General features: G+C 59.4%; 1 protein-coding gene across 1 annotated transcript; it reads right to left on the reverse strand.

The window, feature by feature from the left end:
* Window positions 1-1,010: 1,010 nt before the first annotated feature.
* On the reverse strand, window positions 1,011-25,114 carry FAM120C (family with sequence similarity 120C). The gene is made up of 16 exons (XM_030547181.1): window positions 24,046-25,114; window positions 21,624-21,870; window positions 18,732-18,814; window positions 17,184-17,312; window positions 15,913-16,015; window positions 15,147-15,232; window positions 13,939-14,228; window positions 13,177-13,456; window positions 12,587-12,758; window positions 11,947-12,196; window positions 11,572-11,686; window positions 10,085-10,294; window positions 9,547-9,748; window positions 8,234-8,372; window positions 7,803-7,860; window positions 1,011-7,563 (listed from the first exon to the last, which is right to left on the reverse strand). The coding sequence occupies exons 1-16, from the start codon at window positions 24,946-24,948 to the stop codon at window positions 7,324-7,326; spliced, it is 3,507 nt and encodes a 1,168-aa protein (XP_030403041.1). The 5' UTR covers window positions 24,949-25,114; the 3' UTR covers window positions 1,011-7,323.
* Between the last annotated feature and the right edge of the window lie 1,745 nt (window positions 25,115-26,859).

Genomic DNA, 26,859 nt, shown 5'->3' on the forward strand with positions numbered 1-26,859 from the left:
CTCCCCTCCCCTCCCACAGCCCAGGGGAGAACCCGGGAGTCCTGGCTCCCACACCCCCCTCCTCTCCCAGAGCCAAGGGGAGAACCCGGGAGTCCTGGCTCCCACGCCCCCCTCCCCTCCCACAGCCAAGGGGAGAACCCGGGAGTCCTGGCTCCCACGCCCCCCACCCCTCCCACATCCAAGGGGAGAACCCGGGAGTCCTGGTTCCCACGCCCCCCTCCCCTCCCAGAGCCAAGGGGAGAACCCGGGAGTCCTGGCTCCCACACCCCCCTCCCCTTCCACAGCCAAGGGGAGAACCCGGGAGTCCTGGCTCCCACACCCCCCTCCTCTCCCAGAGCCAAGGGGAGAACCCGGGAGTCCTGGCTCCCACACCCCCCTCCCCTCCCAGAGCCAAGGGGAGAACCCGGGAGTCCTGGCTCCCACACCCCCCTCCTCTCCCAGAGCCAAGGGGAGAACCCGGGAGTCCTGGCTCCCACACCCCCCACCCCACCCAGAACCAAGGGGAGAACCCAGGAGTCCTGGCTCCCACACCCCCCTCCCCTCCCACAGCCGGGGAGAGAACCCGGGAGTCCTGGCTCCCACACCCCCCTCCCCTCCCACAGCCAAGGGGAGAACCCGGGAGTCCTGGCTCCCACACCCCCCTCCTCTCCCCTCCCCTCCCACAGCCAAGGGGAGAACCCAGGAGTCCTGGCTCCCACACCCCCCTCCCCTCCCCTCCCCTCCCACAGCCAAGGGGAGAACCCGGGAGTCCTGGCTCCCACACCCCCCTCCTCTCCCAGAGCCAAGGGGAGAACCCGGGAGTCCTGGCTCCCACACCCCCCTCCTCTCCCAGAGCCAAGGGGAGAACCCGGGAGTCCTGGTTCCCCCCCCCTCCTCTCCCAGAGCCAAGGGGAGAACCCAGGTATCCGGGATCCCAGCCCCCCCCCCAAAGCTGAGAGAACCCAGAAGTCCTGCACCCCAGCCCCCTACCTTCAGTTGTTGCTCAGAAAAACAATCCAGCTCGGCTGCGGTTTACTAAAAGAATAGACTTTTATTAAGTACTGTAAGTCTCTCTCCTCGATCACAGATGACCGTACCACGCGTCCAGAGCCACCCAAGCAAAACATATTCCCAAAGACATCACCCCTGCCGGCTTCGCCTCCACCACACAGCCTTCCCCTGCGTCCCCACGACAGCCAATTTCCCTCCCGAAGCGGGACCCGTCCCAACTTACATGGATAAACTAGGGAGCAAGTTGTGGGATCTGGGGCTAGCGGGATAACAGGGTTTTTATAGTCATAGGGCTGAGGTGCAAGGGAAGTAGAAGTAACATTTATCCGTCCACTAATAAACACGTGTCAGTAGCTTTAAAAAAAAGGGGGCTGGGGGGATTTAAATGATAAGATTAGTTACAACAAAACCCATGACATCTCTTCCTTGGATTTTTTCCCCCTTGTAAATATCACACACAACTGTAAATTGACAAGATCGCAAGGAAGAAAATAACCTGACTGCTCATTTCAGTGAAAGATACTTTGGGGTTTAAACAAAACAAAAACCCCCCAAACCTGGGTTCTTATGCTAAAAGCATTTTAAAAGTTAGGGAGAGAAATATATGGATAGATAGATATGGTTACAACAAACGGAAGCTTCAGAGTTATTTGAAGGCGGGGGCAAAGTAGGAAAAGGAAAGTCAGGTGGTTTACAATTTAAGAACCAAAAAAAATATGATTGAGACTGTTGAGATTTGCTTCAAAAAAATCTCACTAGTTTCTATCCAGAAAAGCATCTAGCAACATAAAAGTGCAATGATTATCGTCAAAAAGGTGTATGCCCCAGCTGAGGCGACAGATAGAGGGGGTGGATGGGAATAGATAGACAGACACGGTGCACAGAGATGGATGATAGAAATAAAAGTATTTCAAAATTGGAAGAGAAGTTCTTAACATCAACAAAAACTATTTAAAACAACCCTTACCCATAAATAGCAGTATAAACCCAAAGGATCTACACTGCAGGCAAGGCAATGGGGGCTGCTTTTAAAAAGTTAAATTAAATAGACAGCAAAGGAAATGAACAGGAGAAAGACGCCCTGAAGCAGGGCAGCCAGGGAAACAGAAAGGGGACCAGGCCTATTTAGCAGAAATACAGGTCAGGAAAGAGCCAGCGCCCAGACTTGGCTCTACTGAATTCCACTAACAGGATTAAAACTGAAACACTAGGATTGCTCGTTGCTCCTCCTGTGCGGCTAGGGGAGCGGCGCCAGCTAATCTGATCACAGATTCTCTGACACTGGGGCCGGAGCTCTGCTGTCAGATCTTATATTCGCTTCCAGGCCGGCCTGACACAGTTACAGCCAGGGGTCTGAGCGATTTCACAAACAATTCCCAAGGATGAGAGAAAATTCTCTCTCCTTGGTGGAGGTCGAATGAAAATTCAAGAGAACATGGTCGGGGGCAGGTTTCTGACACACAACAGGGGACACAAAGAGAAGACTGAGAAATCCACGTGTGAGTTAATACAATTCACACACGCACGGTTTAAAAACCAAAGACGAGGAAGAGGGGGAAAATAATGTCCGAGTGGCTAGCTTACACCATCAGCCAGTGATTTAGTGGCCAAAGGTAGGAAGTCAGTAGCCACACCTGGCCCACGACAGGCAGGCTGGCTCGCTTAAAAGTCAAGAGAACTGCAGGTGGGTTGGTTTAAACCTCTTTGTGGTTCTTGTTCTCTTTTAAAGCTTTGAGCCAGCAAGAAAAGGAAAGTGAAAGCCCCACTTCAGCGTGTGCGTCGTCCGCGGGGCGTCGCTGGATCGGAGCGGAAAGCAGGAATCTGGGAGCAGAAGGGTTCACTCAGGTGCTGCTGCCAAGGGTACAACCCAAGCGCTCCTGTCTGGCTTTCAGCTGCCCGGATTCAATACACAAGAGCTGTCATGGGCCGGATCCCCACCTGGGGCATGTGGGTGTAAATCCACTGCAGTCAGTGGGGCCAGACCGCCACTGGCTCCATCAGCCAGAGCTCCATTGGTCAGTGCAGCCAGACCCGTAGCTGGCATCAATGGGCTGTAGCTCCGCTGGGTCAATGGGGCCAGACCCACAGCTGCCGTCAATGGGCCGTAACTCTGTTGAGGCAATGGGGCCAGGCCCCCAGCTGGGGTCAATGGGCCTAAGCTCCGCTGGGTGAGTGGGGCCAGGCCCCAAGCTGTGGGAACCCCCAATTGACACCAGCAGAGAAAATAGGCTCCATGCTAGTCAAAGTGTTTCACCTAGATAAGGGGGGGAAAAGCATGGAGGAATTTAGCAGCACAATCCCAAAGCCTCCGGTATGTTCCAGGTTCATATGAACGACCGGCCGAGTCGAGCTCCAGCACACGTTCACCAGTCAGTCCTGCAGCCAGCCTGACGGCTGAGAGAGAGGTGTGTCCTCCCGACTCCACTGCTCGCTCGCAGGGCTGACCCTGGGAGGAAATACCTCTCCTCCTGTCTTTGCTTCCATCGCCCTCGGCTGCCAGACATGACGCCCACAGCAAGCCAAGCGCAAGCTTCAGCCAACAGCAATTTCCCACCCACACGACTCTGGGCTTTGATGGGTTTGTCTGGGGCTTTTCCACCTTCCCTGAAGCAGCTGGGACCAGCCCCAGCTGGAAACGGAACCCTGGATGAGGTGCTTGGAGCTGCTGACCATCGACAGATTGGAATGGGGAAGTTTCATCTTCTGCTGCAGCCTGAGCCTGCTGGCATCATCCAGGCAGGTCTCATCTAAATCACTTCCCTGCGGCCCCTCGCAACTGCTCTGTCTCCTTTAGTCCAACCGCCGCCCTGGGGCTCAGTGAAACCGAACGTCCTGCCCTATGCAAGACTCAAATTCTGGCCCTGAACACGGAAACAGGATCTTCCAGGCCATGAACAAGGCCCCGGATCCTCCACGGTGCCCGACTCCACAGGCCGGCAGGGACCTCGAGAGGGCGTCCAGTCCAGCTCCCGGCGCAGAGGCAGGAAGACCGTCCCTGACAGGTGTGCCTGCCCTGTCCTTAAAAACCTCCAAGGACAGGATTCCCGAATCATCTCCTCAGCTGTTCTTCAAGGAGCTAAGCCGAACAGTCCCTTGCTGGGTGTGGCAATCAAGGTGAAAGAAAGGGATCGTCTTACCTCTGGTCAAGTCTGCGGGGCACCTCACGACATCAGGAAAGGCAGCGTGGGTGGGAACTGAGCCCCCGAAGCAGATGCGGAAGGGGCAAGGAAACTGGCCATGGTTTTCCAAAAGGGACGAGCGATTTCCAGCGTGGGGAATCTGCAATTCTGCCAAATGGAGCCAAGAATGGGGCTTCTGCAAAGGCAGCCGAGCCAGCGGCCCCAACTCAGATCAGTCCAAATCCCCCATCTGAGGTTGAGATTTGCGCTCATTTTATTTCCAGTGTACATCTAAAAGGTGACTCTCCGCCGATCTAGCCAAGACTGCTAAATCCCTGCCAGGCAGGATGCTTATCTCGGTGTCTTTATGTCACCTGGCGAGGGGCGTAAACAATCTCACTTGGATGGGAAGACCCTAAGAGCTGGAGAACGGGCCACCTCAATTGGGAGTTTGTCCCAGCTGTTAATCACCTTACGGTGACTGGTCCCTTGTTTTCAATTTGTATTGGTCAGGCTTCAGCCTCCTGCCTCTTGTTTTTCCATCAGCCTGTCTCCACCAGAGTAAAGAGCCCTGTAGTACCGTGACGGCCTAAGCTTCTCCAGCAGAATCCAGTCCCCTCTCCATCTCCTTCCGAACGCAGTGGCCGCTTACGCCTCTCAACTCATTTCCACGGCTCTTCTCCACACCCCAGAGCGTCTCTGTGTTTAAAATCCCTGGGATGGCAAAAACTACAAATCTTCCGAAGCACCAATGACTGGTGGATGCGTTTCAGAATTTCCTCCTGAGAGTTTAGCGGAGGGAGTTCGGGAGGCTGTGATTTTGGGTTTAGTTTTCCAGATTTCAGAAGAGAAAAAATGGCTGCACTGAATTGGGATGACCGCTGTAAAATGCCGAGGGTCTTTAAAATCATCTCCCGCCCCCCTGCCCGCTGAAAAGGAGCGTTATTCCAGCAATAAAAGTGATTGCAACTCCAGGCGTCTGTCCCTAAAGACTCCCAACCCTAAACACTTCAGATTAACTCCTTTGCGATTCGCAGACACGGCCAATTGTCTGCAGACATTCAGAGACGCCTGACCTGAAGCCTGACTTTGAAACATGGTTAAAGTAATAAAAAACTACAGGGTGACGCCTGTCAACGAGCTGCCTCGGGTGGGCAGGCATCTTCCGAGCGCTGGATTCGGAACTGGCCTCGGTTCGAAAGCTCAAGTATCAGAGGCCGGAGATAGTTTTCCGGAGTCCTTGCTGGCGGATCAGTCAGGTTAAAAGGGTTCAGTGCCTCCGACTGCAAAAGGGGGCGCTAAATTTCCTCCCATCCCCCCACCTCCAAGGCAGGGGAAAAATAATATATAAAGTTTGTCGAGATTTGGGCTGTTTCCTGCTCCCTCCCTGTTCCCCAAATCCCCTGGATCTGGGGGAATTCAAGCCTTCCCGTGTCAACAGGGGTGTGGATTAGTCAGGAGAGAAGCCGCACTGCTCAGTTTTTACACACGTCAGGGGGGCAGGACGGGAATTCACCACCAGCCCCCCTGCCTGTCGAGGAGGGGGATTAGGATAGTCCACAAAACCTTCAAATTTTCCACCCTCTACAGTCCAGATTTTAATGGGACTTGAAGGGGGTCCCCCCGCACCAAATACATCCCCGATCAGTCAGCCTCCAAGTCCCTGCATTCCCCTCCCATGGGACAGAAACCCTAACAGCCCCCAGCCTCAAAATCCCTGCCCACCCACCCCCCACAGGCCACCAACCTGAACCCCTCCTCCACCCTCCATTGGCCAGTCCTGCTGGGAACCGCGGCTGGGAGGGGGGACTCTGCGGAAGAAGGGGGCAGCTGCCTGGTTTTGGAGGGACCCCCGACTGCCCCTGCCCCCCTGGGTCCGTCGCGGACGGCTCTGGAGCTGCGGCTGGGGACACGGGAATTCCTCCCCCCGAGATACGTAGTTTCTATATAGAATCTGTCTCTGTAAATATAATCTCTCTCTTCTGTCTGTACAAAGCATGGGTAGATTTCAGCCATCAGCGCCTCTGCCCCGAACTCGACCCCGTACCGCCCGAAACGAACACGGGCTGGGAGCATCTGCACCCGCCAAATATTGGGGAAATACGTTTTGGGGCTCCACCCAGAGCAGCGAGGGGCGCAACCAGTGCCCCGCTCGGCTGGCTGTGGGGGCCAGGGCACCCAGCACTGCAGGCCAGGGGACACCACGACCCATTAGTGGCCTGGCTTGAGCCTCCAGACATCACTCCTCCCCACTCGCTTTTATTCATCCTGGCTGGCTTCCTTTTAACGGCTCCCCGTTTATTTACTAGCATTTGTCCCCCCCCACCCCGCTACAAGAGCCAGGGGAGGGGTATAGATAATATGTTAAAAACCATAGAAAACCATCAACTCCCCACCCACAAATATTAAAATAAAAAAATAATAAAATATGCCATGTTGTGGAGCTGATTGACATGATTGGGGGGGAAGGGGGGGATAGGGAAACAGGTACAAATCCTCCCACAATGCACTGGGGCGCTGTAGGAGACCATCCCTTTAATTAGGGGATGATCCTCCACAATGCACTGCGGCGCTGTAGGAGATTCCCCCACAATGCACTGCGGCACTGTAGGAGACCATCCCTTTAATTAGGGGATGATCCCCCACAATGCACTGGGGCACTGTAGGAGATTCCCCCACAATGCACTGGGGCACTGTAGGAGACCATCCCTTTAATTAGGGGGTGATCCCCCACAATGCACTGGGGCACTGTAGGAGATTCCCCCACAATGCACTGGGGCACTGTAGGAGACCATCCCTTTAATTAGGGGGTGATCCCCCACAATGCACTGGGGCGCTGTAGGAGATTCCCCCACAATGCACTGGGGCGCTGTAGGAGACCATCCCTTTAATTAGGGGATGATCCCCCACAATGCACTGGGGCGCTGTAGGAGATTCCCCCACAATGCACTGGGGCGCTGTAGGAGACCATCCCTTTAATTAGGGGATGATCCCCCACAATGCACTGGGGCGCTGTAGGAGATTCCCCCACAATGCACTGGGGCGCTGTAGGAGACCATCCCTTTAATTAGGGGATGATCCCCCACAATGCACTGGGGCTCTGCCTTTCCAACCTCCCTGTCCTCATGGTACCCTGAGGCTTCCACACTCCTGGACCCGCCCCCCGGAAAGCCCCACCCGCCCCCAAATCAGGTCCATCCCCCACCCCCCCCCGTCACTCTTCCTTCTGCAGAGCTGGGAGGGGCAGCTTGGTGTTGGGGCCGTGATCCACCTCCTGGGCCAGCCGCCTGCAGTACTGGCCCTCATCACCACAGGCGTCAGTGTCTCTGGCTAAGGCACATTGTGACGGTGCCGGGGGGCAGGGACCGCCCCCCGAATCCTCGCCCCGGTTCACCTGCGATGGGAACTGCCCGCTCTGCAACTCCACTGCTTTGGCTGCTCCCTCCAACGAGCCCTGTGGAGAACAGGAGTGCAACATAATCAGACACCCGCAGGAATCCCATCCCACTGTGCCCGGGGCTGCAATGCAGCCACCTCTAGAGCGGGGCAGCTCGGGAACAGCAGCACATAATGCTGCCCAGGGACAGCAACCCAAATGTAGGGGGGCGGGGGGGCATGGAGAAGGGCTGGGGTCTCCTTGGTTCGGGGGGCAGTCCAGACCAGTAGGGCTGAGGGAAAGGCAGAAACACGCACCTGCTTGCTAAGCTTCTTGTTTCCTTTGGGGAGTTTTCCAGATCCGTCCCGACTGCGTCTGGGGTGGAGCACGGCGGAGATTAATACTGATTAGCTAGCAGCAGGATTGTTACACTGATGCCTCCATAATAAGTGTAATTAAGTTATAGGCCTAATAACCAGGGTGACATTAACAAGGATAAAGAACAGTGGCCATTAACAGTTCTAATGATTACAAATAATATTACGCATAATTCATGAGAACAGGGATGGCTTGCCGGGTGCTGAGATGCAGCTGTCTCTGGGGCGGGGCAGCTGGTGAACAGCTGCACATAACGCCACACACAGCTGGCTTGCGTGGCACAGAGATGACCTAAGGGGAGAATGCTGATTCCCCAGCAGCCAGCAAAGCCTCTCTCCAGCCCACCCCTCAGCAGTGCTGCAGTACTTACCCCTTCCCAGGTCCCCCGACAGACACCACCTGCATGCCAAAGGAGCCCCGGCCCCGCGAGGGCTTACTGCCCGCCCACTGGCCGACAACCATACCAGCAATCTCCAGCTTGCCCCCCTGAGGCGGAATTGGGTGGAGACCTAGGGAAGCGGAGACAGGGGGAGGGGGAGATGAGTGACAGGTGACACTAGGGTCACGTACAGGCTCCCAGAGATATGGAACAGAAGCAGAACGTCATCTTTTGGGTCAGAAACAGGGTCTGCTTGAGTCCGCAGAGAGCCTGAGCCGGTCACTGGGAGCGGTGCGAACTGCCTGGGCATACTCGATCCCTGAGTCTGCAGAGAGCCTGAGTCAGTCACTGGGAGAGGTGTGAACTGCCCTGGGCATAACTGATCCCCGCCTGAGTCTGCAGAGAGCCTGAGTCGGTCACTGGGAGAGGTGTGAACTGCCCTGGGCATAACTGATCCCCGCCTGAGTCTGCAGAGAGCCTGAGTCAGTCACTGGGAGAGGTGTGAACTGCCCTGGGCATAACTGATCCCCGCCTGAGTCTGCAGAGAGCCTGAGTCGGTCACTGGGAGACATGTGAACTGCCCTGGGCATAATCGATCCCTGCCTGAGTCTGCAGAGAGCCTGAGCCGGTCACTGGGAGAGGTGTGAACTGCGCTGGGCATCACCAATCCCCGCCTGAGTCTGCAGAGAGCCTGAGCCGCTCGCTGGGAGACATGTGAACTGCCCTGGGCATAACCGATCCCTGCCTGAGTCTGCAGAGAGCATGAGCCGGTCACTGGGAGAGGTGTGAACTGCGCTGGGCATCACCAATCCCCGCCTGAGTCTGCAGAGAGCCTGAGCCGCTCGCTGGGAGACATGTGAACTGCCCTGGGCATAACCGATCCCTGCCTGAGTCTGCAGAGAGCATGAGCCGGTCACTGGGAGAGGTGTGAACTGCGCTGGGCATCACCAATCCCCGCCTGAGTCTGCAGAGAGCCTGAGCCGCTCGCTGGGAGACATGTGAACTGCGCTGGGCGTCACCAATTCCTGCCTGAGTCTGCAGAGAGCCTGAGCCAATAGCACTGACAGAGGAAATCTGCCCCAATGCCCCCTAGCTCCACGCTCTGGAGCACCCCACCAGCCCATCACACTCCACGTATCTACAAGTGGAGTGGTGAGAAAAGAGGCCTCCCCTACCCCTGCCTTCAAGAGGGCATACAATCCAGCCATCTGGGGATCCCACTTCTCTCACCAATGGCCCGTGGTGAGCGGGGCCACAGAATACAGGGGCAGAGACACGGCTCAGGGGACACTACGATCTCTCACCTGTGAACCCTCTGCTCCTCCCAGGGGTTGGCAGCGGCACAGAGCCCGTGGTGCGGGGGTAGAGGGGCATTGAATAGAAGGGCGTGGCCATGGCAGGCACGAAGGGAGGGGGCGGGAGCAGAGGGGGCGGGGCCTGGCGGTTGAAGTTCACGCCCTCCAGGATGCTCTGTCTCATCCTCTCCACTTTGGCTGCCTGCTCCGTCTGGGGAGGAAAGTGGGGGCGGGGGGGGGTTAAATCCAGCTGACCTAATCCCCCAGATCCCTGTCCCTCCCCCACAGCCTGCCCCAATGTCAGAACATCCAGGTACTTCCAGACCAAGAGGAGCAGCCTCTCAAATCCCCTCCCCCCGCAGGGACAGGGACAGAACCCAGGCATCCTGGCTCCCAGCCCTCCCTGCTCTAACCCACTAGATCCCACTCCCCTCCCAGAGCCGGGGAGAGAATCCAGGAGTCCTGACTCCCCACTCCGCCGCTCTAACGCACTAGACCACCCACCATCTCAGAGGCCGGGAGAGAACTCAGGCATCCTGCCCCATACCTGCCCATCACACAGGTCAATGAGGGGGGCCCTGTCACGGGTGGCTTTGATGAGCTTGCTCTGGAAGAGTTTCCCATCAAAATAGATCCAGGGGCAGCAGTGTTCCCAGGGCACCGGTTGCCCACAGGCGTCATTGGCAAACAGAGCCGTATCTACTCCGCTCATGAAGAGAGCTGCCAGCTGCACGCCCCGGGCATCCAGCTTCTCGATCTGCAAGGGAACCATTCCCATCACTTTAACACGAGGAGGAGTGCAGCCACCTCTGGAGCAGGACAGCTGGGAAACAATCACACATAACACTGCACAGGGAGGCTCACCCGGCGTCAAGATGTGGGCAGCTGGGGAACAGAGCAGAACGGCAGTTTTTAATCTAGTAAAGGAATAACTCCAGCACGTTCTCCAGTGAGAGCTGCGGAGAGAACCCAGGAGTCCTGGCTGCCAACCCCCCTATACTAATCACTGCACCCTGCTCCCGTTCACCTTTCTCCCAAACAGCTCCAGTGCCGGCTGTCACCAACTGTACCCCATGTTCACTGCTTTCACAGACTAGGATAAATCGTGTACAAAATGTACCTTGTGCGGTATCATTTGAAAACTCATAATCTGCTGAACATTACTGTCCCGGTAAAATGTGTGTATCAGCGTTGTATGGAAAGTTATGAGATTCCATGGTATAACATCGCTGTGACAGGCAGGCACAAACCAGTTCCTCAGAGACAAGGGACACACTGACGGCCTGGCTAGGCGACAGCATAATAAAGCAGACTATCCCCGGCCCATCTTTGGGGGAAAGAAGGGTGCGAATAAGAACTTTACACATTGGCAAAGACACAGCTGGGGTTTCCTGTGCCCCAGTTGGAGCTAATCCTCAAGGGAGGGAGAGGGGTGTACAAATGGGAACAGAGGAGCCCAAATCGCATTCTCCCCTCATCTCTACTCACGGCAGCAGCCCTGTTTGAAAGGCAAAGGAAGCATCACTGAACTGGGGCCAGGGTCCTGGTGGAAAGATCGAGCCAGTGGGCTCCTTAGAGGGAGAAAAACCTTTTTGCTTTTAAGGTCGTAGGTACGTTGCGTCTTCTCTTTCTTTATTTTCTTTGGGACCCAGCGTGACTTTCACGCCTCATCACCTGTCGTCACTTCAAATCTTTCTGCCTGGGTTTAATGAACTTCTGGGACTGTTCTCTCTGCCCCGGAGCGTTTGGGAACCGCCACCGCAGAAAACGGGGTCTGGGCAGGCCAGTTACCCTTGAGGAGCCTGGACTGTCTGAGAGAGACGGGGCAGGACAAGACACACCCCTGGAGAAGGTCTGGGAGTAGCTGGTGAGTAGCCAGCCAGAGCACTGGTGTCATTCAGCCGAGGTGGGTGGCTGCGGGGCCGGCCAGGAGCGGCTGTTCTCACAGCGAAGCAGGGTGTGAGGCACCCCAGGGTGGAGAAGCGAGGGGACATGGCTCTTTGTCCCCCGGGGAACATGGCGGCTGCCCCCTACCTTCAGCTCCTGCAGGTGATCCGGCTCATAGAGCTGAGAGGAAACTGACTGAGCCAGGAACACGTCCAGTTCGTGCCTATGAAGGATCCTCCCTCCAGGCCACTGCATCATGTAACTGGAAAGAGAACAGAGAGTGTGAACCCAGCCAGGCCTGGCATTCCACACGGGGCAGCTCACCCCGGCTTGGGGAGGGGAGGGGGGGCTGGCGGTTAGAGCAGGGGGCTGGGGGCCAGGACCCCTGGGTTCTCTCCTGGCTCTTGGAGGGGAGTGGGGGCTGTTGGTTAGAGCAGGGGGGCCTGAGAGCCAAGACTCCTGGGTTCTCTCCCCGGCTCTGGGACGGGAGTGGGGTCTAGTGGCGCCCCTGCCCCTGCTCACCGCAGCACGCAGCACATCAGCAGCAGGTGCGTGGGCACGCTGGCCGGGTTCAGCATGCCGGGCGTGTCGGCCCGCAGGCAGGCCAGGAAGGCCCTCATGCGCCGGTTCTTGTCCTCCACTGCCTTCCCCAGCCACAGCTTCCGCAGGTTGGGGCAGGTCCACTCGCGAAAGGCCAGGGCTGAGACCAGCTCCGGTGTCTGCGGGGACTTCCCCTTGTAAGCCGCCCATTCCTTGATGATCACAGGCGGCACTGCGGGGCAAGGAGAGGGCAAGGGATCAGGTTCTCCTGGCTGGGGAGAACCCAGGAGTCCTGGATCTAGCTACCCCCACACCCCCAACCACAGACCCCACTCCCCTCCCAGAGCCGGCGAGAGAACCCAGGAGTCCTGGCTCCCTCTCACCCCTGACCACCAGACCCCCCTCCCCTCCTAGAGCCAGGGAGAGAACCCAGGAGTTCTGGCTTCCAGCCCGCCCCCACCCCAACCACCAGACCCCATTCCCCTTCCGCAGCCAGGGAAAAAACCCAGGAGTCCTGGCTCGTAGACCCCAGCCCTGACCATGCTATCCTACTCCCCTCCCAGAGCTAGGGACAGAACCGAGGTGTCCGGAGGCTTCAGCTCTTGGGCATGGGGGTCCGTACCTTCCGTGGGAATGCGGCGGCGGATGGCCAGGCGCTCCACCCGGCGCTGGTTCTCAGCCACGCCGAACAGCACCCCGTAGATATGCTGCCGGGCGCCACGGAAGAGGACGGCGGCTGGAGGCAGCTCAGTGTTACATTCGTCCTCGATGCACACGGGGAGCTTGATCTCGCCCTGTGCCGGAACATCAGGAGAGGGACTGAGAACCCAGGAGTCCTGGCTCCCCCCACCCCGGGTCTAACTACCAGCCCCCACTCCCCTCCCAGAGCCAGGGAGAGAACCCAGGAGTCCTGGCTCCCATCGCCCCCTGCTCTAAACCCACCTGTCCCCACTCCCCTCCCAGAGCTGAAGATGGAACCCAGGAGTCCTGGCTCCCAGCCCCCCTGCTCTAACCACTAGCCCCCACTCCCCTCCCAGAGCCAGGGAGAGAACCCAGGAGTCCTGGCTCCCAGCGCCCCTGCTCTAAACCCACCAGTCCCCACTCCCCTCCCAGAGCTGAAGATGGAACCCAGGAGTCCTGGCTCCCAGCCCCTTCTACTCTAACCACCAGCCTCCACTCCCCTCCCAGAGCCAGGACCGGAGCCAGGCTCACCTTGGTAAGAACATGGTAGATGGAGGGATACATAAGGCCGCGTCGGTGCCGGTGCTCAGCCACCCGCAGGACCTCGGGGGCTACGGGGGGCAGCGGGGGGGTGGTTATGTCCATGTGGTTGCGGGTGGCCATGGAAAGCAGTGAGGGGATGGAGGGCTCGGGCCCAATCAGGGGCCCATCGGTGCCACCGGAGCCCCCCACTTGCCCCCAGCCCTGGCTCAGCTTTTCGGCATCTGGCCCCTCCCAGCCAGACTTCAGCTGCAGCATCTCGGAGACATGGCTGGGGAGGAGACATGGGGGAGGTGATGACTCACCCCTCCCAGAGCCAGGGAGAGAACCCAGGAGTCCTGGCGCCCAGCCCCCCCTGCTCTAACCACCAGCCCCCACTCCCCTCCCAGAGCTGGGGAAGAGAACCCAGGAGTCCTGGCTCCCAGCCCCCGCTGCTCTAACCACCAGACTCCTCCCCTCCCAGAGCCATGAGAGAACCCAGGAGTCCTGGCTCCCAGCCCCCCCTGCTCTAACCCACCAGACTCCTCCCCTCCCAGAGCCATGAGAGAACCCAGGAGTCCTGGCTCCCAGCCCCCCTGCTCTAACCCACCAGCCCCCACTCCCCTCCCAGAGCTGGGGAAGAGAACCCAGGAGTCCTGGCTCCCAGCCCCCTGCTCTAACCAGCAGCCCCCACTCCCCTCCCAGAGCTGGGGAAGAGAACCCAGGAGTCCTGGCTCCCAGCCTTCCCCGCTCTAACCACCAGCCTCCACTCACTTGGCACTGTCCCCGTTGTGCTCTTCGCAGTCGGAGGAGGAGGAGGGGGAGGAGGCCGGCCCGGAGGAAGGGGAGGGCTTGGGACCCTGCTGGTGGGGCGGGAACTTGGCATTGTAGGCGCTGGTCCAGCAGCTGAAGTCACCGCCTTTCAGGCCGGGCTGCTCGTGAAAGGGGGGCACGTCTCCAAGCGGGTGGGGGGAGAAGAGGAGGCTGGTGCTGGGGCCCGGGGGGAAGGAGGAGGGCGGGGCCGGCGGCTCGTACTGCACCTTTGGCCCCAGGTCGGGTGGGAACTGGGGAGGGAGGCAGAGAGACAGAAGTCAGCAAAGAGCAGTAGATCTCCCTCCCCTGACAGCCAGGAGATCCAGGAGTCAGGCTTCAACCCCCTCCCCCTTGCTCTAATCACTAGACCTCCCTCCCCTCCCAGAGCTGGGAGAGAACCCAGGAGTCCTGGCTCCCAGCCCCCCCCCACTCTAACCACAGTCCCCACTCCCCTCCCAGAGCCGGGGAAAGAACCCAGGAGTCCTGGCTCCCTGCCCCCCCCCCCACTCTAACCACCAGTCCCCACTCCCCTCCCAGAGCCAGGAGAGAACCCAGGAGTCCTGGCTCCCAGCCCCCCCCCACTCTAACCACAGTCCCCACTCCCCTCCCAGGGCCGGGGAGAGAACCCAGGAGTCCTGGCTCCCAGCCCCCCCTGCTCTAACCACAGTCCCCACTCCCCTCCCAGAGCTGGGGAGAGAACCCAGGAGTCCTGGCTCCCAGCCCCCCCCCCACTCTAACCACAGTCCCCACTCCCCTCCCAGAGCCGGGGAGAGAACCCAGGAGTCCTGGCTCTTAGCGCCCTCTGCTGTAACCACCAGCCTCCACTCCCCTCCCAGAGCTGGGGAGAGAACCCAGGAGTCCTGGCTCCCAGCCCCCCTGCTCTAACCACCAGCCCCCACTCCCCTCCCAGAGCCGGGGAGAGAATCCAGGAGTCCTGGCTCCCAGCCCCCCCCCCACTCTAACCACCAGCCCCCACTCCCCTCCCAGAGCTGGGGAGAGAACCCAGGAGTCCTGGCTCCCAGCCCCCCCCACTCTAACCACAGTCCCCACTCCCCTCCCAGAGCTGGGGAGAGAACCCAGGAGTCCGGGTTGTCAGCCTGCTGCACCTCCACTCCAACCCACTGACTCCAGGGAGCCCAATCCCACTCCCCACCCGGACTGGAACGTACCATCGGCTTCCCCGTGGGGAGGGATCCCACCGGGCTGCGCTGCGCAGGGGCTGCTCCTCCGAAGTGGTTGGATCCATAGCCTGGCACTGAGACACAGAGCAGGGGCTCACCATGTAGAGGGGAGTGGGGCCTAATGGTTAGCAGGGGGCGGCCAGGACTCCTGGGTTCTCTGCCTGGGTCTGGGAGGGGAGTGGGGCCTGGTGGTTAGGGCAGGGCGCGCTGTGGGGAGGGGGAGGGGCGGGGGCGCTGGCTGTGGGGGAGCTCCTGGGTACTCCAGCCATGGCCTCTCCCAGCAGGGGGCGCTGTGGCAAGGGAGAGGGGCGCCGACTGTGGGGGAACTCCCAGCTGCTGCAGCCCCAGCCTCTCCCAGCAGGGGGCGCTGTGGGGAGGAGGAGGGGCGCTGGCTGTGGGGGAGCTCCTGGGTAATCCAACCATGGCCTCTCCCAGCAGGGGGCGCTGTGGGGAGGAGGAGGGGCGCTGGCTGTGGGGGAGCTCCTGGGTACTCATGCCATGGCCTCCCAGCAGGGGCAGCTGTGGGGAGGAGGAGGGGCGCTGGCTTTGGGGGGAGTTCCCGGTGGCTCCAGCCCTAGCCTCTCCCAGCAGGGGGGCGCTGTGGGGAGGGGAAGGGTGCTGGCCGTGGGGGAGCTCCTGGGTACTCCAGGCCCAGCCTCTCCCAAGAGGAGGCGCTGTGGGGGAGGAGGGGGGCTGGCTGTGTGGGAACTCCTGGGTACTCCAGCCGGCCTATCCCAGCCCGTCAGATACTCACATACAAATGAGGACGGACCCACAGGTGCTGGGGGCATCTTGGCAGCCACCGAATAGTAGTTCACGGCCTTCTTGAAGCGCTCGATCTTATCCTCCGTCCTGGACTGGGGGAGCAAAGCGGACAGGAGACTGGCTGGAGATCCAGGGGCTAAGAAGGGCCCCACCCCAGCAATCAAACCCACTCTCAAAGCAGGAGCTGCTGTGCCTTGTCTGATGCTACAGAGCGACACAGGATTGCAGTGTCAGCCCACCGGGGCTTGGAACCCCAAAGAGATGGGGCAGAAGCCAGCGAGCCTGGGGCCCCCTGATCTCATCCGGACAGGGGTTCATGGCATGCAGCATGCCAGGGGCTCCCAATTTAAGTCAGAGGGGTCTCAGGGCTTGCCAGGGGCCCTAGGTCTCGCCCAGCGGGATCTCACAGCACAAGGCGCGCCAGGGCCCCATATCTCTGTCAGAGGGGTCCCACAGCACGCCAGGGGCCCCTGATCTCAGTCAGAAAGATCTCTCGGAGCACTGGGCCCCCCCCATCTCGGCCGGAGGGGGTCTCACAGCACACAGCGCACCAGGAGCCTCCGATCTCAGTTAGAGACGTCTCACTGTGAGCCAGGGACCCCCGATCTCTGTCAGAGGGGTCTCTTGGAGCGCTGAGGGCCCCCTGATCTCAGCCAGAGGGGTCCCACAGTGCACCAGGGCCCCTGATCTCAGTCAGAGGGGTCTCTCAGAGCACTAGGAGCCCCCTCATCTCGGCCAGAGGGGGTCTCATGGCACGCAGCGCACCAGGGGCCTCCAATCTCAGTCAGAGGAGTCTCATAGCGAGCCAGGGCCCCCCGATCTCTGTCAGAAGAGTCTCTTGGAGCATAGGGGGCCCCCCGATCTCAGCCAGAGGGGTCTCTTGGAGTGCTGGGGTCACTGATCTTGGCTGGAGGGGTCTCACAGTGCACTGGGGCCCCTCATCTCAGCTGGAGGGGTCTCACGGCAAAAGGCACACCAGGGCCCACCGATCTCAGTCAGAGACGTCTCACAGCACACCAGGACCCCCAATCTCAGCCACAGGGGCTCTCATGGCACACAGCGCACCAGGGGCCTCTGATCTCAGTCAGAGGGATCTCTCAGAGCACTGCCCCCCCATCTCAGCCAGAGGGGGACCCTGATCTCAGTCAGAGATGTCTCACAGCACACCAGGACCCCCAATCTCAGCCACAGGGGGTCTCATGGCATGCCAGGGGACCAGATCAGCAACTCCAGTCAGCAATCAGGCCTCTTCACACTCACCTGAGAGTGTTTGAAGACGTCTCTCCCCACAGCATCCAGGTTGCAGGGTTCTTTGATGGCGCTGACGTACTCTGAGACGGCCTTGATCACCACGTCGCAGGGGGGCAGCACCAGCTGGTGGGCTCGGACCTGGGCACGGGGGTGACACGGACAGTGCTCAGCATCTGGCACCCCACAGGCAGCCATGCTGGAAGCCCCACCTTCCATCACGCCCTGTGTGCTCCCCAACCATAGAGACCTGCCCAGAGAGTCCCCAGCCCCCCGACCACAGAGACCTGCCCAGGGAGTTCCCAGTCCCGCGTGTGCTCCCCGACCATAGAGACCTGCTGTCATAAACAGATAATTAAGGGTTAATGTCTCTTTTGCCTGTAAAGGGTTAAGAAGCTCAGTGAACCTGGCTGACACCTGACCAAAGGACCAATAGGGGGACAAGGTACTTTCAAATCTTGGTGGAGGGAAGTCTTTGTGCTTTTGGTGGTGGTGTTGTTCGCTCTCGGGACAGAGGGGGACGGGACATCAGTCCAGGCTCTCCAAATCTTTCTGAATCAGTCTCCCATGTTTCAAACTTGTAAGTAATTAGCCAGGCAAGGCCTGTTAGTCTTATGTTTGTTTTCTCAACTTGGAAATGTTTCTTTTTGCTGGAAGGATTTTTACCTCTGTTTGCTGTAACTTTGAACCTAAGGTTGTGGGGGGGTCCCTCTGGTCTATAGGAATCTGATTCCCTGTAACGCATTTTCCATCCTGATTTTACAGAGATGATTTTTATCTTTCTTTCTTTAATTAAAAGCTTTCTTTTTTAAGAACCTGATTGATTTTCCTTGTTTTAAGATCCAAGGGGATTGGGTCTGGACTCACCAGGGATTGGTGGGGGGAATGGAGGGGGGATGGCTAATTCCTCCTTGTTTTAAGATCCAAGGGGTTTGGATCTGTGTTCACCAGGGAAGTGATGAAGCCTCTCAAGGCAACCCAGGGAGGGAAAAGTTTTGGGGGGACAGAAAGTGCCCCAGACACTGAAATTGTGGGTGGTGGCAGTGTTACCAGATTTAAGCTAGTAATTAAACTTAGAAGGGTCCATGCAGGTCCCCCACATCTGTACCCTAAGGTTCAGAGTGGGGAAAAAACCTTGACACCTGCCCAGGGAATCCCCAGCCCCCCCATGTGCTCCCTGACTATAGAGACCTGCCCAGGGAGTCCCCAGCCCCCCATGTGCTCCTCGACCATAAAGACCTGCCCAGAGAGTCCCTGGCCCTCCATGTGCTCCACAACCATAGAGACCTGTCCAGGGAGTCCCCAGCCCCCATGTGCTCCACAACCATAGAGACCTGTCCAGGGAGTCCCCAGCCCCCATGTGCTCCCTGACCATTGAGTCTTTCCTAGAGTGGCTCCCAGTCTCCCCTACTCTAACCACTAGACCCCACTCCCTTCCTAGGGCCAGGAATCCTGGCTCTCAGTCCCCTCTGCTCCGACCCACAATGCCTGTCCGCAAGGCCATTCCCATCCCAGCCCTACCAGGCTGCTGTGGGGCACTGCCAGGGGACGGGAGGCTACCTTGAGCGATGCCAGCGGGTGGTCTGGCCCCAGCAGGCTCCAGTGGAAAGCAGCCAAGTCCTCGTCGGGGAGGATGTGGTTACCTGGGGGAGGCAGGAATAACGCGGTTCCTGGTTACTGTGCCCCAAAGGGATTCGGTGCCCCTACCCCACCCTCAAAGAGGAAAGAGGGGGGCGGTTACAGTGTCTTCTGATTGGAGGAGGAATCAGGCCAGATGGCCAGAAAACAGGAAATTTTATGCAAATGAGGCAGCCCTGATTTGAATATTTGACTAGGCACTGTCATTTGCATAAATGCACTCCCTCTTTCTCTCAGGATCCCCTTTGAGTGATCCCCTTTCTTCATGCAAATCCAACCCCCCACACAGTCCGTTCCCCAATCACAGAGACCCTCAGCTCATGTCCTCCCTGACTATAGAGACGCTTCCTAGAGTGGTCCTCAGCCCCTCATGTCCACCCTGACCATAGAGACCCTGCCTAGAGTGATCCCCAGCCCCTCATGTCCTCCTTGACCATAGAGACCCTGCCTAGAGTGATCCCCAGCCCCTCATGTCCTCCCTGACCATAGAGACCCTGCCTAGAGTGGTCCTTAGCCCATCTCCTCCCTGACCATAGAGACCCTGCCTAGAGTGATCCTCAGCCCCTCATGTCCACCCTGACCATAGAGACCCTGCCTAGAGTGATCCCCAGCCCCTCATGTCCTCCTTGACCATAGAGACCCTGCCTAGAGTGATCCCCAGCTCCTCATGTCCTCCCTGACCATAGAGACCCTGCCAAGAGTGGTCCTCAGCCCCTCATGTCCTCCCTGACCATAGAGACCCTGCCTAGAGTGATCCCCAGCCCCTCATGTCCTCCCTGACCATAGAGACCCTGCCTAGAGTGATCCCCAGCCCCTCATGTCCTCCTTGACCATAGAGACCCTGCCTAGAGTGATCCCCAGCCCCTCATGTCCTCCCTGACCATAGAGACCCTGCCTAGAGTGATCCCCAGCCCCTCATGTCCTCCTTGACCATAGAGACCCAGCCAAGAGTGATCCCCAGCCCCTCATGTCCTCCTTGACCATAGAGACCCTTCCTAGAGTGATCCCCAGCCCCTCATGTACTCCTTGACCATAGAGACCCTGCCTAGAGTGATCCCCAGCCCCTCATGTCCTCCCTGACCATAGAGACCCTGCCTAGAGTGATCCCCAGCCCCTCATGTCCTCCTTGACCACAGAGACCCTGCCTAGAGTGATCCCCAGCCCCTCATGTCCTCCCTGACCATAGAGACCCTGCCTAGAGTGATCCCCAGCCCCTCATGTCCTCCCTGACCATAGAGACCCTGCCTAGAGTGATCCTCAGCCCCTCATGTCCACCCTGACCATAGAGACCCTGCCTAGAGTGATCCCCAGCCCCTCATGTCCTCCTTGACCATAGAGACCCTGCCTAGAGTGATCCTCAGCCCCTCATGTCCACCCTGACCATAGAGACCCTGCCTAGAGTGATCTCCAGCCCCTCATGTCCTACCTGACCATAGAGACCCTGCCTAGAGTGATCCCCAGCCCCTCATGTCCTCCCTGACCATAGAGACCCTGCCTAGAGTGATCCCCAGCCCCTCATGTCCTCCCTGACCATAGAGACCCTGCCTAGAGTGATCCCCAGCCCCTCATGTCCTCCTTGACCATAGAGACCCTGCCTAGAGTGATCCTCAGCCCCTCATGTCCACCCTGACCATAGAGACCCTGCCTAGAGTGATCCCCAGCCCCTCATGTCCTCCTTGACCATAGAGACCCTGCCTAGAGTGATCTCCAGCCCCTCATGTCCTACCTGACCATAGAGACCCTGCCTAGAGTGATCCTCAGCCCCTCATGTCCTCCCTGACCATAGAGACCCTGCCTAGAGTGATCCTCAGCCCCTCATGTCCATCCTGACCATAGAGACCCTGCCTAGAGTGATCCTCAGCCCCTCACGTCCACCCTGACCATAGAGACCCTGCCTAGAGTGGTCCTTAGCCCATCTCCTCCCTGACCATAGAGACCCTGCCTAGAGTGGTCCTCAGCCCCTCATGTCCTCCCTGACCATGGAGACCCTGCCTAGAGTGATCCTTAGCCCCTCATGTCCACCCTGACCATAGAGACCCTGCCTAGAGTGATCCCCAGCCCCTCATGTCCTCCCTGACCATAGAGACCCTGCCTAGAGTGATCCTCAGCCCCTCATGTCCTCCCTGACCATAGAGGTCCTGCCTAGAGTGATCCTCAGCCCCTCATGTCCTCCCTGACCATAGGGACCCTGACCAGAGACTAGCCCCTCCTCCCCAATGTGTTTCAGCCATAGAATTCCTGGCTAGACTGGTCAGCAAAGGCCCTGCCTAGAGAGCAGTTCCCAATTCCCCTCATGTGCTCCCTGACCATACAGTGCTTGCCTTGAGGGTGGTCTCCAGTCCCCTGTATAGGGCTCCCTGACAATAGAGTTCCTCCCTAGAGTGACCCCCAACACTCCTCCATGTGGTACTTCACTATAGAGATGCTGCCTAGAGTGGTTCCCAAACCCCCACCCCCCCAGATGTCCCCCAAAGAGCACAGACACCCTGCCCAGAGCTGTCCCCCAGCCCCTTGTGTGCTCCCCAACCCCAGAGACCCAGCTAGAGCGACCACCGCAGCGGCTGCCTGTCTGTCACGCCACCAGTTGTGCGAGCCATCTCTCCACGGCAGTGGGGTGGGGGGCAGCTCTCCGAGCCTGGAGGAACAGGGCTTCTTCCCAGACTCCCCAGAGCACAGCTTAGCCAGTGCCACGGACTCCCCCTCCCAGAGGGACCTGCTGTCCGTCCCCCCAGCTAGAGGGGCTGAGCCCAGGGGGTGTCCCTGCTGCCCCATCCCCCCCGCTGTGTGCCAGCGGTTTGCCCTGGCTGTTCCTACCCAGCAGGGCGGCGAAGACAGGGAAGCTGGAGACCTTCAGTCCCAGCTGCTTGGCCACCTGGTGCATGAGGAACTGATTGGTGGTGAGGCTCTTGCCGTTCCAGCTCAGCTTCAGGGCGTGGGCGCTGAAGTAGCAGGGCAGGCTGGCCAGGGCGAACTCTGAGTCGTGGGCCAGCAGCCCGTGGAAGCCGCGCTCCCGGAAGAAGGACACCACCTCCAGGTGATGGTCCTCCAGGCTCTGGAAGACCTGCGGGCGGGAGAAGACGGTCACACTCGACAGTAGCAAGACAAGGGAAGGAATGGGCCCGCACAAAGCCCCCCACCAGAGGAGGGTATGGGGGGTCCAGGCATAGGGGAGGGAGAAATGGAGGGCCCTGGTATAGAGGGAGGAGGAAATGAGGCACACACAAGGCCCTCCGCTGTAGAGAGGGAACAGGGGGGGCCCTGTATGGGAGGAGGAGTGGGGGACAGCCCCCCCACAGAGGAAGGAACGAGAGAACACCACAGCGCAGTGGGGGGTGCAATTGGCAGGCGCCATCTCTGGGCTCGGAGAAACAAGTGGAGGAAGCCGGAAGCTCTTTGCTGGGTTTCTGTCTCCCTGGCAGCGCAACCCGTGGCTCTGGCTGAGGGCCCAAGGACTCAGTATCAGCCATCATAAAGGGCAGAGGCAGAGTTAATCAAGCCAACCCCACATTGGGCGACCAGGGGGCTAGACAGAGGGCTCTGGCTTGCCAGCCCACAATGCCTCTAGCTGCAGCTGGTCCCTGATGCTGCCGAGGAGGGCAGAGAAACAACAGTTCTGCATTGGAGAGAGATGGAACCTTCCTTCCTGACCTCAGCTGGTGAAGCCCTGAAGCATGGGAGTGGATCACAGCCCTTATCTGGAGGCAGAGCTATACTCGGGCATGGGACAAGTCGTTCCACCCATAACTGCTCTGGCTGCCTGTCCTCGAAGTGTCACCGTCACTTGATTGTCCCCCCCAACCCCACCTCCCTTTCATCGCGACCCTGGCACGATTCCACAACCCTCCTGCTGGCTGCTCCTTCCCTCCCTTTCATTAAAGGTAATAATTGGAGATATACCAATCTCCTAGAACTGGAAGGGACCTCGAAAGGTCATCGAGTCCAGCCCCCTGCCTTCATTAGCAGGACCAATTTTTGCCCCAGATCCCTCAGTGGCCCCCTCAAAGATTGAACTCACAACCCTGGGTTTAGCAGGCCAATGCTCGAACCACTGACCTATCCCTCCCCCCAGCCCCACACTGCCAACATGTGGGCGTGGCTCCGGGGCGCTGGCCGTCTCAGTTCTCCCAGAGACACCCTCCAACCTACACACATTTAAACACAGTCCACGGGACATCCTTGAGTTCAATGGAGAATCCACACATCCCTCGGGAAACGGACCCCTCTCTGTTCAAAATCGACACCTGATTTCCACACTGGATTTGTTTAGCTTCAATTTCCAGCCACTAGCTTGTGTTCAAGCTTCCACTGCGAGACTGACGAGCCCGTTAGTAAACGTTTGGTCCCTCTGGAGCCATTTAGAGGCTGCAATCACATCACCCCTTCACGGAGCTCAATAGATCACACTCCTGGCGTCTCTCGCAGGCCAGTTTTCCAACCCTTTAAATCGTTCTCCTGGCTCTTATCCGGCCCCTCTTCAACTGATCAACAGCCTCCTGCAATTCCAGATACCAGAACTGGACGCGGGATCCCAGCAGCGGACGCACCAGGGCCGAATCCAGGGTGAAGTCACCTCTCTGCTCCCACTTGAGATTCCCCAGTTTATACACCCCAGGATGGCCTTAGCCCTTTCGATCCCAGCGTCGCACCGGGAGCTTCTGTTCAGCTGCTTCTCCCCCATGACTCCCCCGTCCTATTTCTCCACTTTGTCTGACACAGAGCATTCCCCTAGCACCTACAGCTCAAGGGCGGACGATGCAGCTAGCTCCGTAAGTACCCTTCCTATCCAGCACTCGGGTACCAGGAGCCCACATTAAAGGGCAAAAGAGAACCACTGTTGATGATGGAGAGAGAAATCCAACAGACACAATGAATATGAGTCTCCCAGCGCAGAGATGCAGCCACCTCTGGGCGGGGCAGCTGGGGAACAGCCGCACACAACACCACATAGGGAGGGCTCGCCCGGTGCTGGGATGCAGCCACCTCTGGGGAACAATCACAGAGCCAGGCAGTCCAGCCGGTTGGGAGAGGAGACGAAAGAGAACGATGAAGTACAGGGGAAGGAGGCAGAAGGAGTTAGGGTCACAGCTCAGACCGCAGGAAGTGGGGCTCATGTACAGGGAAGGAGCCATAGGTGGAAGGGAAGGGGGCAGACTCAGGTAGGCACAGTCATAAGGCGCGAGATGGGGGCAGGGGGTGAACAGCCATGGGGGGCAGGCTCGCAGCCGCCCTCTCCTACCTTGACCCGGAAGCGGATCATGGCCAGGCGGACGCAGTGCTCCAGGCAGGCGGGGGGCAGGAACCAGGCGCGGGGGGGCGGGGTGCCCTTGTTGCCCACGTGGGCGGCGATGAGCTGGGCCGTCTGCCGCTCAGCCTGGGCCTTGCGGCCCCACTCGGGCAGCCGCTCCTTGCCCAGCCCGCCATTGAAGATGATCGCCAGCTCCAGCCCGCCCTGGTAGAGGCAGGCCTGGGACAGGGCCGCCAGGTAGCCCACCATGGCATTCCACTGGCCGCCGCACACCCAGTCCGTCTGGTAGCCGCCATACAGCCGCTGCAGGGCCGAGTCTGCGTCCACCAGTAGCCGGGCCGGGCAGGCCATCGCCAGCCCCGGAGCATGCTGGGAGTGAGCCGCCACTGTCGCCAGCCCCGGAGCATGCTGGGAGTGAGCCGCCACTGTCGCCAGCCCCGGAGCATGCTGGGAGTGAGCCGCCACTGTCGCCAGCCCCGGAGCATGCTGGGAGTGAGCCGCCACTGTCGCCAGCCCCGGAGCATGCTGGGAGTGAGCCGCCACTGTCGCCAGCCCCGGAGCATGCTGGGAGTGAGCCGCCACTGACGCCAGCCCCGGAGCATGCTGGGAGCAGGCCACCGACGCCAACCCCGGAGCATGCTGGGAATGAGTTACTGACGCCAGCCCCGGAGCATGCTGGGAGCGGGCCACCGACGCCAACCCCGGAGCATGCTGGGAGTGGGCCACGAGAGGCGGGGGGTAGGGCCCAGGCAGTGGCTGGAGGTAGCCAGCTAGGCCACAGTAGGGGGCCCCCCCGCGGACCCCTGCCGCCCGGGCCAGCTTGAGCAGGTCGACGGGCACCACGGCGCCCGGGCAGCGCTTCTCCACGAACTCCTGGAAGCCCTGGACCCCCATCACGGTGGGCCCCACTTGGGGGTCAGGGCGACGGGGGGCAGGGCATCCTCCCTCCCCTAGCCGGGGGCTGGCTCCTGGGCTCCTCCCCACCCCCCTTCACAGCGCCCAGCGCTTTGGGGCGGCCGTGGCCGCCATGTTGTAGCTTTCTTCTCCTTCTCCGCCTCCCTGGCAGCCCCGCCCCCCGTCCGGCCGCAGGGCACGTCGGGAGTTGTAGTTTGCTCTCGGGGTGCGCCCGTTAGAACCCATGGACGTGCCGGAGGGGTCGGGACTAAAAGTCCCGGCAGGCCCTGCGGGAAGGGCGGCGCCCTCCCGCCATGTTGTCCGGGTCGCCTTCGCGCGGGCTCATGGGAGTTGTAGTCTTTTCCTTAGGAGAGCCCCGTTTGCACTGAGGGAGCGGGAGGACTCGGACTACGATTCCCGGCAGCCCGAGCGAGGCCCCCTTCCACCTATTCTCCGCCATGGTGTCCGGTGCATCAAGCAAGGCGGTGTATGGCCTCATGGGAGTTGTAGTGCCCGGCTCCCAGGCTGCCGTGAGCCCTAAGGGCGCCATCTTGCCGGACGCCGCGTCTCTCCCAAGCGATCATGGGAGTTGTAGTGGGGCTCTCAGAACGCCATCTTGCCCGTTGCAAAGCCTCATAGGAGGTGTAGTCCCAACGGCCATTGCTGACCTCAGTGACCTTTGCCCACCCTGCTTTCTAGCCATTGGGCATGCTGGCAGTTGTAGTCCACTAGCCTCCCCACCCGTCTCCAACAGTTCAGTAACCTCTTTACCCACAGTGCTGTGGGAAAGGAATTATATTACCCAGAATCCTCTCTGGGGACAGGGCGAGGGCCCTCATTGACATTACCCAGAATCCTCTCTGGGGACAGGGCGAGGGGCCTCATTGACATTACCCAGAATCCTCTCTGGGGACAGGGCGAGGGCCCTCATTGACATTACCCAGAATCCTCTCTGGGGACAAGGCAAGGGGGCTTATTGGCGTTACCCAGAATCCTCTCTGGGGACAGGGGGAGGGGGCTCATTGACGTTACCCAGAATCCTCTCTGGGGACAGGGGGAGGGGGCTCATTGACGTTACCCAGAATCCTCTCTGGGGACAAGGCAAGGGGGCTTATTGGCGTTACCCAGAATCCTCTCTGGGGACATGGCGAGGGGCCTCATTGACATTATCCAGAATCCTCTCTGGGGACAGGGCGAGGGCCCTCATTGACATTACCCAGAATCCTCTCTGGGGACAAGGCAAGGGGGCTTATTGGCGTTACCCAGAATCCTCTCTGGGGACAGGGCGAGGGGCCTCATTGACATTACCCAGAATCCTCTCTGGGGACAGGGGGAGGGGGCTTATTAGCGTTACCCAGAATCTTCTCTGGGGACAGGGGGAGGGGGCTCATTGACATTACCCAGAATCCTCTCTGGGGACAGGGGGAGGGGGCTCATTGACGTTACCCAGAATCCTCTCTGGGGACAGGGGGAGGGGGCTCATTGACGTTACCCAGAATCCTCTCTGGGGACAGGGGGAGGGGGCTCATTGACGTTACCCAGAATCCTCTCTGGGGACGGGGAGGGGGCTCATTGACGTTAAGCAGGGGTCTCACTTTGGGCGCCTCAGGCAGGGCTCACAAGGCCACTCTGCACCAGCTCAACGCTTGGTCCCATAGCGAAGCTGGAGGGATGGGGCTGCCCCCTTGTGCTTCACAACGAGCTGCGTCTGTGTTACAAGTGAGTCCTGCCCGGCTCAGCTGAAGTCCGTGAGCTGGGCGGATTTTTTTCCCATGTGCTCAAGCTCACACTAGAACCCTCAGGTCTGTTCACCTTGGTCAGGGGAGAGGGTGTGCGCAGGAAGTGGAGAATGTTTTCCCTGTGTCCCCTCCCTCCCGCTCCCCCAACCCACACACTCCCGCCTGCTGCTGG

This window comes from Gopherus evgoodei, unplaced genomic scaffold (assembly GCF_007399415.2).
Source record: "Gopherus evgoodei ecotype Sinaloan lineage unplaced genomic scaffold, rGopEvg1_v1.p scaffold_57_arrow_ctg1, whole genome shotgun sequence".
Taxonomy (NCBI): Eukaryota; Metazoa; Chordata; order Testudines; family Testudinidae; genus Gopherus; species Gopherus evgoodei.